This window comes from Saimiri boliviensis, chromosome 1 (assembly GCF_048565385.1).
Source record: "Saimiri boliviensis isolate mSaiBol1 chromosome 1, mSaiBol1.pri, whole genome shotgun sequence".
In the NCBI taxonomy this organism is placed as follows: domain Eukaryota; kingdom Metazoa; phylum Chordata; class Mammalia; order Primates; family Cebidae; genus Saimiri; species Saimiri boliviensis.
Window position 1 is genome coordinate 286,815,075 of NC_133449.1, and position 22,344 is coordinate 286,837,418.

General features: G+C 42.8%; 1 protein-coding gene across 1 annotated transcript in view; it reads left to right on the forward strand.

The window, feature by feature from the left end:
- The window catches only part of ANKH (ANKH inorganic pyrophosphate transport regulator), a 167,487-nt gene that overhangs the window by 95,118 nt on the left and 50,025 nt on the right, over window positions 1-22,344 (forward strand). The window contains exons 2-5 of the mRNA XM_003932487.4: window positions 2,659-2,875; window positions 14,249-14,367; window positions 16,939-17,022; window positions 21,604-21,774. Coding sequence (XP_003932536.1) covers window positions 2,659-2,875; window positions 14,249-14,367; window positions 16,939-17,022; window positions 21,604-21,774 — 591 coding nt within the window. The remainder of the gene's footprint in view (window positions 1-2,658; window positions 2,876-14,248; window positions 14,368-16,938; window positions 17,023-21,603; window positions 21,775-22,344) is intronic.

Genomic DNA, 22,344 nt, shown 5'->3' on the forward strand with positions numbered 1-22,344 from the left:
CAAGTGATTCTTCTGCCTCAGCCCCCACAGGTAGCTGGGATTGCAGGTGTCCCCCACCATGCCTGGCTAGTTTTTGTATTTTTAGTAGAGACGGAGTTTCACCCTGTTGGCCAGGTTTGTCTCGAACTCCTGACATCAAGCGATCTGCCTGCCTCAGCCTCCAAAATTGGGATTACAGCCTCCACCATACCCAGCTGGAACATTTTTTCTTTCTTAGTGGCATATAATAATGTACCCTTCTGTGGTGTCAGACCCGTATTGACTTGGATAGGGATGGTACCATGTTCAAGAGGCCAAAGAAGGGACCTGGAGCCAGGTCCCTGTTTACTGAGGGGACTTACCTACAAGGAAGTCCAGTGGTGGCATAAACCCTGAGACATAAACCCTGTTTACTGAGGGGACTTACCTACAAGGAAGTCCAGTGGTGGCAGGCTGCACAGGAGAGCTGCTGCTATTTGTAAAAAGCATGCAGTTTATGTAGATCAGGTGCATCGGCATTCTTAGGGTATGTTTAAGTTGTTATTGTTATCAGGTACATCTGCGGTGCAGGGTCATTCTCAGGGTATGCCGAAGTAACTTTTGTCAGCTGTGTCTGCCATACACTTGCAGTCTATATAGTATCAGATTCAGTGAAACACAATAGATGGAGTTTAATTTGTTTTGTTATAATGTAGTATGATTCTCATATATGTTTGAAGATTAGTTCTTGAATCTTTTGTTGTATTCAGTCTTTCCTCTTTCAAGCATCCATTGGCTCCTTTGGAATTGCTCAGATTACCTTTACCCAGTGTAGCAAGGTAGCACTCAGATGATGGCTATAACCATATATTTGCAGGGAAAATTATCAACAGCTGTCTTGATGAATAGAAATAGGGAATAGACAGGAAAAGTGCATTCCTTTCCTTTCTTCTTCTTTTAGTTTACACAGCAGAGAGAGTATGAATTCTGTGAATGTGACTGTATCTCTGTTGGATGTGTAACAAATGGCAGGCCAAGACTTTAACATATCTTTTTTCTTAAAAATAGGATGGTGGATATATGTCATTCTACATTTGTCAGAATCCATGCAATGTACAATATACCAAGAGTGAGCCCTAATGTAAAGTGCATTGCATTAGACACCCTATCCACACTTTTACTTTCCATGGTTACAGTTACCGGGGGTTGACCAAGCTTCAGAAATATTAAATGGAAAGTTCCAGAAATAAACAATCTGTAAGTTTTAAATTGCATGCCATTGCAAGTAGTGTAATAAAATCTGTCATCATCTTGCTTTATCTCTTCCTCGTCACAAGGAGTACAGTAAGATATTTTGAGAGAAAGATCACATTCATATGACTTACCATATTGTTATACTTGTTCTGTTTGATTATCGTTGTTAATCTCTTACTGTGCCTAATTTATAAATTAAACTTTATCATAGGTATGTATATATAGGAAAAAACATAGTATATAGAGGGTTTGGGACTATCGATGGTTTCAGGCATTCACTGGGGGTCTTGGAATGTTTCCCCCGTGGCTAACGGGAGACTACTGTCTGGTCTTTAGTAATAGTGTCGTGTCAGTGTAGACTCCTGATTGTAAGACATGTACCACTCTGGTGTGGGATGTTGATAGCAGGGGAGGCTCCGTGTTTGTGGAGGCGAAGGACATATAGGAATGCTCTGTACGTTCTGCACAGTTTTACTGTGAACCTAAAACTGCCTTCAAAACAGTCTATTTTTAAAAATATATAACTGTACAGAAAGCTGACTCTTCTGCTTAGTTGCCTCTTCCTAATGACAGAGGCAATGTTCTAGAGGTATTTTAGTCAGAAAATTCATTTACCTGGACATCCTTCCCCACTGGTCTGCTGTTACTGATTTGTCTAAGGGGTGGGAAAGTTAGTTGGAAGTACCATCCTAACAAGACCTGCAGTACCTAAGAGGGTCTCTCTTGGAGGATGGTTAAAGTGGTCAGGGTATTTTACAACCGTATTTTCCTGCACAACCATTATCCAAAAACATTTCTAAAGGTGTTCTTTTCATATTTGTCTGCATAGAGCTCGGGAATGTGTTTCAGGTTAAAATATATAGTAGGAATCAGGTAAACAACATGCATTAATGAAGGATATAATAAATTCCTTCAGTACCCTTTTTCAAAGCATAGAGCTCAGTGCTATGAAGAATACATAACATATACACAGTATTTAAGATTACATATGCGCACCTGAACACACACATACACACACACCTTCTTTAAAGAAAAAAGAACCCATCCCCTTGATATAAACTGTTAGATTCATTTCCAGAATGCCTGTTGCCGTTATGTCAATTCAGCCTTCAAACAAGATTTAACACGTTGTTTTTTTTTTTAATTAACTTTTAACCAAAACTTCTTAGAATTATTTTTCAATATTAGCAAAAAATATTTGTTGGTGTTTTGCTGTTATTTTAACCGCAGTGGACAGGTATCTCCATCACAAAAAGAAACTCAAACTGAAGCTGATGTAGAGGAAAATGAAAACCAATCACCTTTATCTAATTACAGGACATGTACCCTATAAGCTGCGTAGTGTTTCTATAGAAACATGGTCTGCTGAGTTTTATTTTAGAGGTATCATTCCCCAGAGAAGAGATGACATTTCTGACGCTCTTTGTGGGTTTTCCCCCTTGCCAGGCCTTGAACCGGGGCATTGCTGCTGTCAAGGAGGATGCGGTTGAGATGCTGGCCAGCTACGGGCTGGCATACTCCCTCATGAAGTTCTTCACGGGTCCCATGAGTGACTTCAAAAATGTGGGCCTGGTGTTCGTGAACAGCAAGCGAGACAGGACCAAAGCCGTCCTGTGTATGGTGGTGGCTGGGGCCATCGCCGCCGTCTTTCACACGCTTATAGGTGAGGCCGCCGACCGCCACTGCTGAATCTAGCTTTGGCAATTTCTTATTCTTGTTCATTGATTTAAATATATTTATTGAGATGAAGTAGTTTCTTCACTAATTATCAAATGTTTCTTATAAAATTTCCAGGGATAGAAGGAACAGTGCTTGCGCTCCTAGCTTAAGACAATAATGTGTTTTCTCTGGGGAGCTGTAGTTTAGTGTCTCTGATTCCCAAAGTGAAAAGAAGTGATTTAATTAGCAGGTGATTGCATCTAGGAATAACATTTGGTAAGGGCAATAAAATAGCAGGTGCTTTCATTACAGATATGTGTGCATCATTGTACGGGCTCATTGAATCTTAAAAATAGAGTGACTGCTGGCTGGGCACGTGGCTCACACCTGTAATCCCAGCACTTTGGGAGGCCAAGGCAGGCAGGTCACAAGGTCAGGAGATCAAGATCATACTGACCAACATGGTGAAACCCCATATTTACTAAAACTACAAAAATTAGCTGGGCATGGTGGCACATGCCTGTAATCCCAACTACTCAGGAAGCTGAGGCAAGAGAATCACTTGCACCCAGGAGTCAGAGGTTGCAGTGAGCCGAGATCATGCCACTGCACTACAGCCTGGCGACAGAGCAAGACTATGTCACACACACAAAAAAAAATTTGAATGACTGTTATTTAGAATGAATGCTTATTAGCAATGAGAACAAATGACAGATTGTTCTATTTATTAAATTGATTTGTTCTAGGATCTCATTATTCTATTTTATTCAAAGACAAGACTAAATACTCTTGTCATAGCATTCTTTCCATGAAACAACAGGAAAACTATATTATACATACAGTGAATGGCCTCCAGTGTAACCAAGACCTTAGGAACACAACTCTCCTTCCGGGCTGGAGTTCTGCTGCTGCTGCTTTCTTGGTGGGGATAAAACCTTAAGGGCATGATTTCCAGATGTCATGGCTTTAAAACAGCTTTGCTTACCTGGCATAAAAATTGAGTGGTATCGCTTGAAGCCAGTTACATAAAACACTGTGAATGACACTTCATAAACCCATTGTGTACCTTGAAATTGTTGCTGATTGTGTAAGATGCATGACTGTCAGTGGTGAATAAAGGAACCAAAAGATTAACCCAGACCATTTACAGTGTGTTCGCATGGCAGCTCATGCTTACTCACATAACTGTGAATCTGAAAGTAAATAAGGTAAGGACTTTGTGGTTTTCCTTTTTAATGTGGCATAGAATTCTGTGCTAAGAACAGTGTGGAAGAGAGCCCGGCTGCTGATGGACCAGACATTCAGCCAAAGCATTGATATTGATCCTTTAATTTGTGCTCAGAGCCTCAGGGCATGGAGTAAAGAGGAGATGCCTCTCATTTCCTCATTTATACCCTGAATGCTAAGTGTGGACTAAGGGTTTGCACATTTGAAGTAAATTTCTGCTACATTTGACCTGAACCATTTTCAAAGAGTATGTGTACAGCATTGGGGGGAAAAAAAGTCATATTTTTTTTTTAAATAAGGGCTTCCTTAAATAAGCAAATGAGTTCCCTTTGCTACTAGTTCTTTTTTTACTTGGACTTCTAAATAATCCAACATTCCAATAATCCATTCTAAATAATCCAACCTATTTAGCCATGGCTGAATGAGACTTTGGGACTAATTATCAGTTGTCAGTAATTCTGGAAGAAAAAAGCTAAGCATCCTGTGTTATTGCAATTGTGGGGAAGAAAATGTGGCCACTGAAATAAAAATCAATGTCATTTTAGTTTTTCAATTTTAAAATAGAAATATAAAATTTTAAATTCAAACCAAAATGGTTTTGTATCTCATATATATTTAATAATCATTATTAGTTTTTATACTTTTACAATCACAGCATTTTTCCATCCACAAACAAATGTTCAGTTGCTATGAAAGCACAAATCAATTTCTTTTGAACATTTGAAAATCAGATTTTCATGATGCACCCTTTTCTGGTGTGTTGGCCTCCTGGCTATTTTCTGCCTAAGTCTTTAGCTGCTCTCTTGCCTCTGCCGTCTGCTACATCAGGCACCTCGCTCACCTTTATGCTTCCTTCCGGTTTTAGTAGTCATGTCAGCTTTTTCTATATCCAGATCTTGCCCATTTTGTTTCCCATAATCGTGACCACAGCTCCATGATGGGATGTTACTGTCTCTACACCCACTCCCCATTCTTACCACCACTTTCCCACATCATTGAACATTTCGCTTCCAATGTCAGTGTCTACTTTATGCATCACCTCTATTGGACACTTACACCCATTTTCACTTCCTAGTAATGCTGAAAACAGCTACTTACATTTCTACTTCAGCAGTCGGCTCCTGGATAACTATGTATGTGACAGGGGAACACCTGACATAGATGAAACAGAAAAGGAGGCCGGGCATGGTGGCTCATGCCTGTAATCCAAGCACTTTGGAGGCCAAGGCAGACAGATCACCTGAGGTTGGGAGTTCAAGACCAGCCTGACCAACATGGTGAAACCTCGTCTTAAAAAAAAGAAAAAAGGAAATACTCCAGTATATTTGACTTGAAAAGCCATTGTATGATTTCAAGCAGTCTTCCTAATTATATTTGCTTAGGCTGATATTGAAATGAGCATATTTTCCCTACATGTACAGCTCCTGAGTGGGGCCTACAGTAAGTACAGAAAGCCTTGTATTATAAATTCATCATGCTGAATTCAAAGAGTAGGAATATAAAGCAGATACATCTAGGTTTAAACTAATTTCTCTCTATTCTTTTGCCCAGGCAAAAGCAGTTGAATTGCTTTCAACATTTCTTTAAGTGCTAGTTTCCCATCACCTTAATGAATTTATTTTTTTTTTTAGCAAGTTCTGATTTTTCAAAGGCATTTATTTTTGACATGTGAGAGCATAGAGCAGGAAGAGATTATTTCTTTACGGGGTTGGGACAAGCCTCATGGTTTGAGTCATTTCTTAACCATCTCTGAAGGATGCGTTGAATTTCAGTGCCACCTTTTCTTTTGATTGTTTGCTTCTTTGTTTTTGAGACTGAATTTTGCTCTGCCAGGCCAAGAGTGCAGTAGTGTGATCACAGCTCACTGCAACCTTGAACTCCTGGATTTAATCAGTTCTCCCACCTCAGCCTCTCAAGTAGCTGGGACTACAGGTGCGTGCCACCACATCTGGCTAATTTTTGTATTTTTTTGTAAAGATAGGGTTGCCATGTTGCCCAGGCTCATCCTGAATTCCTGAGTTCAAGTGATCTGCCTGCCTGAGCCTCCCAAAGAGCTGGGATTACAAGCATGAACCACCACACCCGGCCAGCACAACACTGTCTAATTTTTCCTTATTTTTGATACAAAATTGAGTCAAGAATTTACCCTGTGCTCTATAATGAATATTTTGCTATAGCCATCTAAAATGATCCCAATGTGATGGTCTCTATCTTAGACTTTTTTTCCCTTGTCTGGATGAACTTCAACACTTCATACTTTTCAGTATTTACTAATAATGTACCAATCCCTGGAGCATCTTCTTCACACGGAAGGGATTTCAAATGTGGCCATTGCCAGCTCTGAAAAAAATCAGTTCAGGTGTAGCTTCTCACTATCACTAATGCAGTGTCCTCTCTGTGCATCGGTTGATGGGTCACAGTAGGATGATTGAGATAAGCTCAGGTCAGAGAGCACTAAAAGCTCTTTGGTATTGTCATCCCTCATTCATTGGGTTTGCCCCAATAAAGGAAAGAACCCTTTACGAGGTCCTTTTCATTAGATTTACTGTAGTTAAAGAATTCTTTTTCCTTGTGTTTCTTTTTTTTTTCTGTTTTTTGTTTCATGTTTGTTTTCTTTCTGGACCCCACTAGTGAGCTAGGCATTCTCCCATCTCTGAGACCTTTGCGCTTGGTAATGCGTTTCCCCAGACAAGGCTGGGGTAGATTCCACTGACCGCTCAGTCACTTACCTGGGAATGCTTGATGGAGATTGTGAGGGACAGATGGCCTCAGAGAATGTGCCCAACAACTTCTCCCACCCAACCAAACCTTGTGCAATGAGCCAGTTGAGCAGACACTTGGAATTGTGTTGGATTGACAGAGTTGAAGCCTAGAACATCCACTGGACAAGAGTTACTGTCCATTCTATGCACACCCATAGCCTGGCTCAGGATACCCAAACTGCAAGAGCCTTGGAAGTATTTCTTGACCTTTGTTGAGCAGCTGTAAGTATCTCTTTTTTTAGCTTAACTATAGCCATGACTTCTGTCATGGACCCATCTATGAGATACCTTTTTTTTTTTTTGAGACAGAGTCTTACTCTATCACCAGGCTGGAGTGCAGTGGTGCAATCTCAGCTCACTGCAACCTCCGCCTCCTGGGTTCAAGCAATCCTTCCACCTCGGCCTCCCGAGTAGCTGGGACCACAGGCACGTGCCACCATGCCCGGCTATTTTTGTATTTTTAGTAGAGACCATGTTGGCCAGGATGGTCTCAATCTCTTGACCTCATGAACCGCCCGCCTTGGCCTCCCAAAGTGCTGGGATTACAGGCGTGAGCCACCGCGCCCGGCCATGAGACACCATTTTTAAAAACTGCATCATCCTGGTAGATTAAGTTACAAAACAAAAACCAAAAGTACGGAGCCCAGGGTTTGCCACCTGCACACCTTCATTTAGGCTAGTGGTTGCTGTGCATGGAGGACAGCATGCTGACCTTACATTTGGTTCCACATTAATTTCACATGCATAGAAATTAGTATTGCCTAACCTCCTAATTCACGAAGATGTCAAAACCACTGCTGTGGATTTTAACTTTCTTTACACGTTTATTCTTAACCGTAACCGGTAAGTCCCTTGCCGTGTTCTGAAGCCACCTGGGTAGTCAGCAGAATTCAGGGGAACGAACCAGCAGGATCCTGTGCCTCTCCAGCAAGCTACTGGAGTCATTTCTAGACCAGTTCTGTGTGGTCTTCACTTTTCAAACTTTTCCATTATTCATGCGTTATTAACCAGCTCTGTAAAGGGTGAATTAGTAAAATTTGCCGTAATTTAAACGAATCAGGGTGCTAGGAGTGAACAGATAGTGTCAGTATAGTTTCACAATTTATTGCCATGCAAAATTCACCTCCATCCTCAGCCGCTTAAAACACAAGCATTTATTTTTGTTCACAAGACCACAGGTTGACTGGGTGGATCTTTGGAACTTGGCTGGGCTCATGCCTCTGTGGCCAGCTGAGGGTCAGGAGGTGGCTCTGCTGACCTTGGCATGCTCCTGGGGGACCGTTAGCTAACGTCAGGCCAGCCTGGATGGCCTTTGTTGGGACAGCTGAGCTCTCCTCCATATAGCCTCTCATCCTCCACTAGCATTGCCTGGGCTTTTTTAGACGGCTGCGGTGACATTGCAAGTGAAGGGACAGAAGCACACACGATGGCTCCCTGTGGCCAAGAATCAGAGCCGGCCACCATCGCTCCCACCACGCACTGCTGACCAAAACAAATCACAGGCCAGGCCAGATTCAAGGGGCGGGGAATAGACCCTAACATTTGCTGTGAGGAACTGCAAAATCATGTGACAAAGAGTGGTGATATAAGTAGGAGGGAAGACCCAGGGATCTTTTTGCCACCAGTTTGTCCCAGTCACTTCTCTCTTTGAGACAGAGTCTCACTCTGTCACCCAAGCTGGAGTTCAGTGGCGCAATCTCGGCTCACTGCAACCTCCACCTCCCGGATTCAGGCGATTCTCCTGCCTCAGCCTCCTAAGTAGCTGGAATTACAGGTGCCTGCCACCACACCTGGCTAATTTTTGTATTTTTAGTAGAGATGAGATTTCACCCAGTTGGCCAGGCTGGTCTCAAACTCCTGACCTCAGGTGATCCGCCCACCTCGGCCTCCCAAAGTGCTAGGATTACAGCCGTGAGCCACCACGCGCAGCCTCCCAGCTACTTCTTTTGAGAGTTACAGATTTCAGCATTTATTCAGTCAGCACACTGGGCTAGATCCTGAGAATTCAGACATGAATAAGAAATGTTCTCTAGAAAGAAGCAGATCTCCTGCAGTAAATTATTAGGAACCCCACTCTACCAAGTCTTGATGCCAGTGAGATAGAATTTCTGTTCTTGAGTTTAAAATTCACATTTACGTTACTTACATCGTGCATGGGTTTGTGGTATCTCTTCAAAACCTAGGTGATATTTATGCCTCCCATCCCCACACTGGACAAGTGTTGCTCAGTATAGATTATAGATGGGTGATGTGATATGTCCGTGTCCCAGCCCATATGCAGGGAACTGTCTCCTTCACATCTGTGTTAGTGTGTGTAGTACCTGCTGCATACAAGTCACTCAACACATATTTATTGAAGTGATTTAAATATGACCTATCAGCCATATAAACACACATCCCTTGGAAATAATGCCCTGGAAGCACAGTGGTGAAATTCCCTGCTCCCATGAAAAGCCTCACAAGCTGGACACAGTGGGTGAATAACAGTATCTGTGACACTTACAAACATTTAGAACTTGGGAATTTGAATTAGAATAATGGTTCTCAAATCTGCCCATTGGATGTGGAAAAAATGTATATATGTAGACTTATGTCAGTTAATATTAACATTTTATGGTTTGCAACAGCTACTGGAAGAAGGTATGAGAACCACTGATTCCAGACAGGGACCATGGCCCTGGCTGGCTGAGGTCAGTGGAGCCGTGGATCTGAAGGGCCTTCTTGGTGTCCCCTGTTTAGGAGGGTCAGAGCTGTCCACCTGTAAACAGGTCAAGTCAGTGTCTTCTTGATGTTGCAGTGTCGTAATATTTGTTTACATCTGTTCAAAAACTTGAATTTTTTTTGTAATGTTCTGCTCTTTGTAAGGAATACAAGCTGTTTCAGAGCAGTCTTGGTAATGTGGTTTATAGAAGCTGAAGTTTGCTAAATATTGCTAAGGCAGCTAGCCTGGTAATTATGGACTCTATGCAAAGCACTTTAAACAAATTACACCCCCCCAATACACACACACACACACACACACATTGCTCTAGCTGTTAATAGCTCAGGGGCATGGGAGGGAGGGAGTTGCCAGGAGAGAGTGGTTGAAAACAGTTGTTGGGATTTTATACTCACAGCTCTCAGGGTAGAAGCAACCTCTGTAGTTATCATCAAACTCCTCTATCCTGTAGGGGAAGAGTAGAAGGAAGTAAGAAAACCAGGGAGAAAAAGCTTCTTCCCTTGGCCTCCAAATGTCTCCTCTAGTAGGCGAAAGAGGAAGAGACTGAAATAAAGAGAAGTTAAAAGAAGCAAAGGCAGCCTCTAGCCTCATAGGTCCCATAGTACTCAGAAACCCAGGGAGCTAGGGTGAGCCCTGGATGCTGAAGAAGGCAAGAGCTGGGGACACCTCACAGAACCAGGAAGCTGGCTGGGCTCATCCCCAGGAGAATACATGGCAAACCCTCCAGCAGTCCTTAGACCCATAAATATTACCTGTTTACCCCAGTTACTCTGCATGAAGGCACTGTTTTTGATGTTTCTGTTAAACTATTGTAATAAGTAGCCATATTTAAGAAACTGGGGTTAAATTATATAGCGAGTTTATTTGGGCCAAGATAGAGGATTGCCACCTGGGACACACTTCCCAGTGGCCTTGGAGAGTGCTCCTTTCAGCCTTCGTTACAAGCAGGTTTTTAAAGGCAAAAAGGGCTGGGAATGGTGACTCACACCTGTAATCTCAGCACTTTGGGAGGCTGAGGCAGGTGGAATCACCTGAGGTCAGGAGTTCAAGACCAGCCTAGCCAACATGGTGAAACTCCATCTCTACTAAAAATACAAAATTAACTGGATGTGGTGGCACACACCTGTAATCCCAGCCACTGGGGAGGCTGAGACAGGAGATTGCTTAAACCCAGGAGGTGGAGGTTTCCGTGAGCTGAGATTGCATCACTGCACTTTAGCCTGAGCAAGACTTTGTCTCAAAAAAAAAAAAAAAAAAAAAAAGGCAAGAAGGCAAGAGGGAACAAGGAATGGGCTGACATGAAGTCATTTGACGAGAATACTCACTGATTTACAGTATAGGGTATGAACTGTGGTGTCCAGCATGTGGCATTTTATGGCTACTTAGCATCAGTTCATCTAGAGCCCACACAGCAAGTAGCTTCAAGGTCATTAGTTAGCTCAAGGTGGGAGTGAGGCGTGACCCCCTTCTCACAGTGTCACATTTCAGTGCATCTCTAGGCCCAATAATTCAAGGGGCTCACCTTTTTCAGATGAGTTTCTTTTCAGCAGGGAGAAGCTTATGTATATTGATCTCTGTATTTCTGGGCACTACATGCAGACTGCATGCCCAGCTCTCAGCTGCTGAAACTCACATGTCCCATCTGATCTTCCTGGCACCCCAGAGTTTAACACGAAAATAAGTCTCTCTCCCTTTCTCAGAAGCCACTTGCACCTGTGTTCCAGGGCTGCCGTAACAAAGTATCAAAAACCCGGTGGATTAAGCAATGGAAATTGAGCCTTTCACAGTTCTGGATGCTTTAAGTCCAAGGTCAAGGTGTCACAGGGTCGGCTCCTTCTGAAAGATATGAAGGAGACTGTCTTCCAGGCCTCTCCCCTAGCTTCTGGGGGTTTACTGGCAATCTTTGGCATTCCTTGGCTTGTAGAGGAGTCACCCCGGTTTTTGCCTTTATCTTCACATAGCGTTCTCCCTGTGTGTGTCTACCTATGTATCTGAATGTCCGTTTTATAAAAGCATCAGTCATTGGATTGAGAGCCCACTCTACCCAGTATGACCTCATCTTAACCAGTTATACCTGCAGTGACCTCATTGCTAGATAAAGTCACATCTGAGATGCCAGCAGTTAGGAGTTCAGCATCTGAATTTTGAAGGGACATAGTTTAGCTTATAACACTGCCCTTTCACCAATTCCGTAGTTGCCAGCTTCAACCACAGCAGTCAAGTCCCTTCAGCTGGTGTTTTATAGTGACCGTAACCTTCACCAGGGGGGTTTAGCTCATAACCTATTCCTAGCCAGCCCTGTGCTCTTGCACTTGGCACTGTGTTGGTTGCTCTGCTCGCCTGGCACAGCTGCCTTTGCCATTGCCAGTGGCTTAGCTGAGAGGCGGGCATGGGGACAGTGCTGTGGGCAAGGTCAAGATGGTCTCCTTGCAGGTTCCTGCACAGTGAACATTTGTTGACTGAAAGAAAACACATGTGCAAATAAACAGCAGCGGCAACAATAAACTTTGAGACAAAATTTCCACAGTTCAGCACCCAAAGTAGACCACTTGTATGATTAAGCAACATCTTCATTCTAGCTTTGTGTTCCAGCCAGCTTAGCTCATGTCTGAATGCAATTCTCACCTGGCTGCAAAATCAGACAGGAGCTCTCCCTCCTTGCCTTCCCAGGTCAAGTCAAACCTCCAGGAATCCACTTTTCATCTCTGTGCAGCTTCTGATCCAAATGACAGGGACATCACAGCTGCCTCCTCTCACCCATGTCCCTTGCTATAACTAATCCCATCTTCCCAGGTCCCTCTCCTTTCTGCCATGTGACATCCCCTCTCTTGGATTTCTCTTCTTGATGCCTCAGTGGTTCTGACAGCCCTGCTACCACCACACCTGGCACCTTTACTCCCCTGGCAGCTGACCCTCTGTTGTTCACCTCTATGCTGCCTGGAAGGACTAGGAGCTTTCCTCCTGCACTCTCCCTGACCCGCCCCGCCTTACTCTCTGAAGATCATAGTCATTCCAGCCTCCCACTCCTTGACACCACTACTCACACCTCTACCCCTCTACCCATTCGCACATTTGAGTATCCTGGGTATCATCCCCAAGACCTTACTGCATCCAAAATTCCCATAATTCAAGACTAATCCTGACAAAGGATGAAGGGTTTTCTCTTTTAACCAATTAACATGGTAAGTTGTCCCCCAGGCTTTGAAATGTCAGAGGATTCTTATTTCACATAAAGTGAGACTCTTTCTGCACTCTGGCTCTAGTCTGATTTCAGAGCAGCTTCTGTGGTTAAGTAGACTAATATCCAGAGTTGTAAGAGAATGAAAACAGTAGGCACACCTACTGCTGGAGCACTTGTAAGGCACTATGAAAAACACAAAGATTGTGATTTTCCTCCTCTCCCCACCCCTCCCCTCCCTTGTCAGGAATCCTGACAGATATTAGCAAAGGTTAAATAAAACATTGAGCTATTTTTCATCTCATTGATAGAGGTTTCTTTGCTCTTCTCTTTCTTATAAAGACAGGACTCACTCTGTCACCCAGGGTGGAGTACAGTGACGCAATCATAGCTCAGTGTACTCTTGAACTCCCGGCTCAAGCAATTCTCCTGCCTCAGCCTCCCAAGTAGCTGAGACAACAGGCATGTACCACCATGCCTGGCTAATTTTTAAAAAAAGCTTTTTGCTAGAAAAAGAATCTTACTTTGTTGCCCAGGCTGTTGTCAAACTCTTAGGCTAAGCAATCTTTCTGCCTCAGCCTCTTGAAGTGCTGGGATTACAGGCATGAGCCACCATGCCTTGCCTATTATTTTTATATATAATCTAAACCTCTATCAATGAGGTGAAAAATAGCTCAATATTTTATTTGACCTTTGCTGATAATATCTGTCGGGATTCCTGACTAACACATTAGGAGGCCTTTCTCCTTCTTCCTTATTCCTATTTGACACATAACGCCTTCATTCAGCCTGTACTGGCTGAGTGCCTACTATGTTGCAGTCACTGGTAACAAATTCTGATATTGGAAGGACTACAAAAGCACCTCTCCGGTGTCATTTTCCAGCATGCAGGACTATACCCTAAGTTGCCACCCTCTTCCCAAAAAGTGAAGTAAAAGAACTGGCAGGTGTGGAAAAGTTAGCTTCAGAGTTTTATGGAAAAGGCATATTAACATCTAAAAATTTTCTCTTAGTAAATAATTAAGAATACGTGTAAACATTCAGCTTCAAACCTAGCTGCTAAGCATTCTTCTGTAATATGAAAATGATGGAAACAACCTAACCGTGTAACAATAGACTGGGCACGTTGATACTAAGCAAACTCCCAGAAAGAAATTCAGTTCATTGAAGGGAATTTAATGAAATAAAATGTAGAAACATATCATGGAAAGATGTTCATGGTTTACAAAAGAGAATGTGTAATACAATCTCATATTTATGTTAAAACACATGACCATAAAAGAACTTGGTGATTAGAAGCCAGAGCATTAGCTGTGAGCCACTCTGGGTAGATGACATTGTAGATTATCTTTTTCTATTTGCTCATCTAATTTATCTATGGTAAACTAATACTACATTTAAAATTGTTTTTAAGCCTTTGAAATAAAAAGAATATAAAGAGATCCTTTTCTACATATGACGTTTCCACATATGTCTTTTGACCCTTTGCAGCTTATAGTGATTTAGGATACTACATTATCAATAAACTGCACCATGTGGACGAGTCCGTGGGGAGTAAGACAAGAAGGGCCTTCCTGTACCTCGCCGCCTTTCCTTTCATGGATGCAATGGTGCGTAGAGAAGATCGTTGGCTTTCTTTTTTTTAACTAATGGTAAAATATACATAATGTAAAATGTACCATTTTAGCTATTTTTGTGTGTGCAGTTTAATGACATGCAGTATATTCACATTGTTGTGCAGGCAATCTTCAGAACTCTTCATCTTGCAGAACTGAGATTCTATCCTCATTAAAGAGCAACTCTCCTCGGCCCCCTTCCCAGCTCCCAGCAGCTTCCATTCTACTTTGTAACTACAGCTTTGACTACTTGAGATAACTCAAAAGACTGGAATCAAACTGGCTGATTTCACTGAGCCGTACATGACTGGCTTATTTCACTGAGCACGTCCTCAGGGTTTATCCATGTAGTAGCAGATGCCAGAATTTCCTTCCTTTTTAGGGCTGAGTCACTTTCCGGTGGATGTCTAGCCCACATCTTGTGTATCCGTTCATCGGCTGATGGACACTTGTGCTGCTTCTGCCTTTGGGCTCTTGTGGGTAATGCTGCTGTGAACCTGAGTGAGTCCCTGTTCTTTGGGCATATACTGTTGTTTAGGGTGTATACCCAGAAGTGGAATTGCAGGATCATATGGAAATTTGATTTTTAATGTTTTGAGGAATTAGCACACTGATTTTTGTAGCACCTATACCACCAGCAGAGTACTCAGGTTCAAATTGCCTGTTGACTTTTAACCAGTTCATCTTGTCAATTTATTTCATTTCGCCACAAGTTCTGGGAGGTGGCAGGAAAGCCCCTTTGAAAACGTCGATGCAGATATACAGTTCTTTTCTGATATACTCAGGAGCAAAGGATCAGAATCACTTTCTGATAAACTTATCACTTGTGTGGCACAGACACCCAAAGTTTTAGAGTAAGAATCTCTTGAACGTTCTGTTAGGGTTTCATTATTTTAATAACCAGCTTTGTCCCATTAGCTAAAGGCTGCCCACTTCCCTAAATTCTTTGTCGCGATACTGAGGAGTGCTTAAACAGTGCTTTTATTATCTTTTGCTGTCTTATAAATATAAAAGAGACCTACCCAAAAAAATACACAGATATATATATATACACACAAAATACACACACACACACACACACACACACACACACACACACACACGTATATATGTATATTTCCAATAAGGTGCAATGCTGGGAAGTAAACCCTTTCCTTTTGAATTATTCTTGGAAGGAGACTTAAACATATGTTTGTCTGTATAGTTTTTTACTGCCCCCACCTCCAGTTTAAATGCAGTAAGATGCATAAGGTAAGTGCAGAGCTGCTTCCCCTTGGTGCCTGAACTAGCCCATGGTGGTAACCCAGTTAGAGAGCTGAAGGAAGTGGCCTCCCTGACATCCCTGAAGACTCGAAGCCTAACTTCCTGGACAGGTCCATGCTGCTGCTCTGAGGTCTATCCTTCCATCTGTGTTTGAAGTGGGAACCTAAACTTGTAGGAGAATTACACTTACAAGGTGAATTCCAGGAACTCGGGACTGTTAGTAAAGGTGAGTTGCAGGTTGTTAAGGACCTGGTATTCCCCATCCCTTCAATTGTATTTATCTGCCGGAAGAGAGTCTCTGAAATCAAATATAACACCAGAACATTTGTAATTGGTACCCTTTTCTTCCATGTTTCTTCTTTAAGTTCCCCCAAAGACCCTGGTGTAACAGCAAGAGACGGCTAATAAAAATGAAAATAATGAACATTTATAAGGACCAGAGCATATCCTCCCTCCCCACCCCCTCACCCCTGGCAGCATGGCCTTGATATATTGGCCAGATATTAAATATTTAAAGCCAGAAAGCTTATCATCTTGCCGGCTTTCAGACAACAAAGCCAGCCCACCGCCATGATCTGCAGATGGTCAGGGAAGCAGCTGTTGCTCTGCAAAGTATTGACATAGACCTGGAGGATAGCCCCTGCTTGTCTCATTGTGCTTAGCTCACATGAAATGTCATTTCTGTGTCAGTCCAAATCAACCTTGAAGGTCTGAAGGATAATCCTTAAACAGAACCCGTCATGAACTTGAAATCTTCTCCTGGTGTTCCCCGGGCTTTTCATCTGCTCCTCTCGTAGCACCTTCGTCATTTCCCAGACTGTCAGATCAGATCCTGCCCAAACTTGAAGGCAAGAAAACAGTAGACCCTAATCACTCAGTGAACACCCGTAAAGACTGTAATAATCAGACCCAAATGAGAGCCCTCATTATGACATGGGTCACGTGGGAAGGACGCTGCTTTGGGATTGAGATGCTTCAGAGAGAGAAATAATGTTTCCTCCATTCTTGGTATTCCTTCAGCTTTCTTGCCAGGTATACAAACCTAATGATGCACTAGTCTGCATACAGTTGGTACTGAATAAATACGTTGGTGCAGTCATTCACTCCACTGAAAACTCTACCGTGGAACTAGCCACCAGATGGAATTACAGTAATTTTACCAACCAAACACTTATCAGACCTGTGCTGCTAAGGCTCTGAGGGGGAATAAAGTGTATTTCAGGAATGCCTGGAAAATCACAGTAACCAGAAACAGCATAATCCTAAAGGTATATCTCATGGCAAATTCTTTTTTTCTGGCAGGCATGGACCCATGCTGGCATTCTCTTAAAACACAAGTACAGTTTCCTGGTGGGATGTGCCTCAATCTCAGATGTCATAGCTCAGGTAAATATGGTCTGTGTGTCAATTCGAGCTCCTCAGAGTCCCCTTCTGGTGTGTGTAGCTGATGAGTGATTTATATTCATTCACTGTACAGTACACTCTGCATTCGACCTGGTTTCGACAGCACCGTTACATCACAACACATAGGGACCTCAATAAGTATTTGCTAAATGAATGAGAAAAGGAAACTCCCTGTATTAAAACTATGTATTATCTTGCTACAATACGGGTTGTAAGAATTTAAATTTAGTGTTGCAGTTTTGACCTGTATTTTTAAAGAGCATACGTGTAAGATGACCGTAAAGTCACACCTGGAACATTTGGGCATGTCCTAGGGTCCTGTGCACTTGGCTGGGTGCCCTCTGCGTGCCCTAACAGTATCAGTCTGTCACTCTGTTCTAGAGAGGGGGCTCTTAGGAACTATTCTGAGATGCTCTTCTAATCCTCTGTTGTTACCATGCAGGGCTGCCATTCACAGGTCACTTCCCTGCATTTAGAAAGAACCAGGAAGTTGATTCAGCTACCTTTCCACGTGGTCTGAGAAGAAGGCCCATATCCCACTTTCTGTTGGGTCCAATTTTCTAAGCCCTGGTACTCAGCTCTGACCTTCTCTCCTTTCTTCTTCCACCAAGGATAGAGCATGAATTTTAGTGGAAAATTAGATTGAATTCCTATGATTTGTAAACTAGACTAAGTTCTACAATCGGGGATTTGGGAGAATGATTTCTTCATAGAGGAGGTTAGACTATATCTCTACACATCCTTCCAAATTCTCTTTTCATTTGTTTGTTTTTTTGAGATGGAGTTTTGCTCTTGTCATGCAGACTGGAGTGCAATGACATGATCTTGGCTCACTGCAATCTCCTCTTCCTGGGTTCAAATGATTCCCCTGCCTCAGCCTTTCAAGTAGCTGGAATTATAGGCGCCTGCTACCACACCTGGCTAATTTTTGTATTTTTAGTAGACATAGGGTTTCTCCATGTTGGCCAGGTTGATCTCGAACTCCTGACCTCAGATGATCCACCTGCCTTGGCCTCCCAAAGTGCTGGGATTACAAGCGTGAGCTACTACAACCGGCCTCATTTCTATTCTATGAACTTTTCCATACATTTTTCCTTTCTTGCACACCCTGATCTCTTGGCCACGTTTTTGAAATAATCTACTGTTGAACTGTTAGTACTTCCCTAAAGACCAATAATTTCCAGACTAATTGTGTTTACTCTATGGATCACTATTATAAGTAATTTAAATAGATTTCTGCTAACACTGTGTGTGTGTGTGTGTGTGTGTGTGTAAATACTAGCAACCATCATTTTTTGGTATGTCTTTGTTAATTTTCTTAAGAGTTAGTAGAGAATTTTGTCTCAGTCTTACTTTTTGCCTCCTCTGGAAGAGGAACTGCCTTATTCACTCTAATCAGTTAGTTTGAAAGTCAGGAAGCCCCTCTAATTTCAAACACTGGCATCAGCAAGTCAGCAAGCATTTGTGAGCACGCATTTGTAGATGTGTGTTTTTTTAAGTCAAATTAAAAAAAAAAAAAAACTTTAGCTTTGCCTAAAATAAACATCGTAGGCATCCAAGGACAGAAGAAGAAAAGCCTGTCCCTGAAAAAGACACTGCCAATACCCCGACAGCCATTTTCCTTCTCTGTTTTAAACCTGATCCTGGCCCTTGCCTGTCGGAAGGCCCGCAAGTTCAGAATCAACAGATCTGGTTAGTGGGAGCGTGGAAGCTGAGTTCAGGTGCCATCTGGCTTCGGGCTGTGCCTGATGGAGTAGTTATTTTAAACCTTGCCGCTTGAGTTCCTACCTCCATTTGGCTGGAGGAATAAATTCTCATTTTAAGCCTTTTACCAAGCTTCCTTTCATTACCTGAACACATTCGTTAGGTATGATAACATATCTAAGTTGGTAATGAGTGAATAGATTCCATGCAAAGTACTTTGAAATACCACCTTGGCATAAATAGCAAGTAATCACCAATCACCAATAATAAAATGGAAATCATTTATAATGCCTCGAATTTCAGTGGCAATTCTCTAGGGGTGTTTTTTTTTTTCCTTCAGATTGTACTAAGTTAATGGGTTTTGCACAATAGTACAAAAAAACCTCTTGGTTTGGTACAAACATGCAGGGCTTTTCTCTGCTGTCATTATCTTCATAGTTGTATGTTCCAGTCAGTCATTGCCAAGGGATTTGTGAAAACATATTGCTGTTTTTGTTTTATTTCCTGGTCACCTGGACCTTCTTAGCTTGCTTGATATCAAGGTGAGAATTCTCAAGGTTGTTTGCCCTCCTCAGAATTCCCATCCTCTAACTCCTCTGCCATCATCAGCCCTTGCCTTTCAAGTTCAGCTGACATTCCAAGGATGGTCAGATCATAATGTATTCATTCTCTGCATTCCTGTGAATTCCCTTATCTCCTGCCTTTTCATCTCAGTCTTCGGAGAAAATTCCTCTGAACCAACCCTATGTTATGCCTCTTCCTTCACTTTCGTGGTGCTTCTGCAAAAGGTTACACAATGGAACAAAGTGATCAAGCTGTAAACACATAATCTTATCCCTCACCTTTGCTGACTCTGTAGGAACTATTTCAGAGGGTGTTTCTCCACCTCTCACCTCCCAACAGATGACCTCATTTCCCACTTCACAGAGTCAATTGCAGCAATCAAATTCGTCACCTTCCAGCCACCAAACCTACATGCTTACCTTCCAACAGGCATCCTCTCTATTTTCTTCTCATTGTAGTGAAAGAGGTGTCCCTCCTCCCATCCAGGGCCACTCCTCTTGGTCCTGGCCTGTGCTGCTTTCTCAGGAACCTGTTCCCTGCTTTCTCCTGCATCATTTCCCTTGTCCTGTCATGCTCAAATCTCTGCCATCTCAACACAGCAACAAGAAGCTCCCCATGTCTCCCACCTACCTCTTTAGCTACAGTTCTCTCTGTCACTTTATAGCCACATTTCTTGGAAGGGTGGCTTCCACTCACTGTCTTTATTTTTTCACTTCCCTTTCATTCTCTACCTACGTGAAGCCGACTTCCACCCCCATCAGTCCACCAAGATGGTTCTTTTTATTTTTAATTGCATTTTACGTTTTGGGGTACATGTGAAGAACATGCAAGATTGTTGCATAGGTACACACATGGCAGTGTGATTTGCTGCCTTCCTCCCCTTCACCTATATCTGGCGTTTCTCCCCATGCTATCTCTCCCCAACTCCCCACCCCCACTGTCCCACCCCTATTTCCCCCCAACTGACCCCAGTGTGTAGCGCTCCCCTCCCTGTGTCCATGTGTTCACATTGTTCAACACCGCCCATGAGTGAGAATATGCAGATGGTTCTTACTAATGACTTTCCTGCCATTAAACACAGCAAGCAACTTCCCTGATCTTCAGTCTGTCTCGCTGTCCCCTCCTCAGTCACACAGTCCTTCCCACCAGCCCTCCACCACTGCCTTCCTGGTTTTTACATGCCTATTTTCCCATTGGCATTTGGCCATTAAGGTTGATGTAGCTCAGGAGTATACATTATCCTGCTTTTGTTCTCAGTATGCTTTTGAATGAGTGGATCCCAGGAGGACTCTAGACAAAGGCTGGGCTGATTCTCTGATTTCTGCAGGACAGGGAGGTTAATACATTGTTAAGCTTACTTTAGAGACTGTACTATTGAATAGAGATATACACTTGATGGTAACTTCATTCTCTCCTGACTCTGATTATTTCAACCTGTTCTACTTTTATAGGTTAGTATCTTAAATGTTAATATAAGTTGTTTTATAATTATTACTGTTGGTGTTTCTTGGCAGCACTTTCAGTGACTTTGATAGCGTCTCGCTGTCACCCAGGCTGGAGTGCAGTGGCACGATTAAAACACACTGTAACCTCAAACTCCTGGGCTCAAGTGATCCTCCTGTCTCAGCTTCCTAAGGAGCTAGGACTACCATTGCGCACCACCACACACCTGGCTCATTTTTTAAAAAAAAATCTTTTAAAAAGATGGGGTCTCACTGTGTTGCCCAGGCTGGTCTGGAAATGCTAGCCTCCAGCAATCCTCCAGCTTCAGCTGCCCAAAGCACTGAGATAACAGGTGTGAGCCATGGCACCCAGCCCATTTTTAGTGCCTTCTGTCCCAAAAACATTAATGCCTATTTTCCTGTATACGTCATTGATCGCTACTGTTGTTTCCTTTGTTAAATGTAGCCTAGTCCTCAGTTGTATGTTACATACACACCTCAGTATCCAGCCTTGAGAGGGAAAAGCTACATTTGGAGGGGTTGGAAGACCAAAGTTTGTAAATGTTTTTTAAACCAGTAACTTTAAAAAAAAAATGTCTTGAAAGATTATTGCAGTTGCTTTAAAGAATTTTCATGGTGGGTGTAACAAAATGATCAGTGTATTCTTCCAAACTTCTGCACCTGAATTATATGAGAGCAACATTGGGTCATCTTCCAATTTTTGGTTCTCTTTACATAAATGTCAAGATCTTTGCTCAGAGGTCTATCTCGGGTTCAAGAGCATGCCCCTGTGTATCTGTGGGACGGTTCCCACTTCTCTCTTCTGACCTGTTCCCGTTCCCCCTTCTCTCAGGTTGTTTTTGTAGCCATTTTGCTTCACAGTCACCTGGAATGCCGGGAGCCCCTGCTCATCCCGATCCTCTCCTTGTACATGGGCGCCCTTGTGCGCTGCACCACCCTGTGCCTGGGCTACTACAGGAACATTCACGACATCATCCCCGACCGAAGTGGCCCGGAGCTGGGGGTATGTCTACCAACCCAACAGCAGTCTTTCTGAGACTCTGAGTAGAATAGAGCTGTATTCCGCCTCTATATAAAATGAGAAACCAATGAAATCAGATCATGAAATTGGCCAGGATCATACCCAAAGGCCAAGTGCTAGGTGTCTGCAGGGAAAGACAGCTGGAGAATTAATGAACTCTAACAGATGGATGTGATCTGAGAAGTCACCATCCAGCCTCCTTATCCCATAGGAGGAGACAGAGGCACAGAGAATCTGTGGTCGAGGAATAGATACGACATTCGTGGTTTCCCTTGCTCTCAATCATAAGTTATTCTGTAGTCAACAAAGATTTCAGGACCCATGATGCCTGTGAGTTTACATTTCATTGTGTTTAATTTTACAGCCGGGATCTGGGCTTTGTTTATACTTTCTTCAATGGCCAAGCCCAGTCCCTTATTCAGGTACCTCCTGGGGACCAAGCACAATATTAGGTACCATAGGGCAGCACAGAAAATGTTAGGATATGGTCTCTACCCTCGAGCAGCGTCATTTCCCATTTGGCAGGTTAGAACAATACAGAAGCAACAGTTA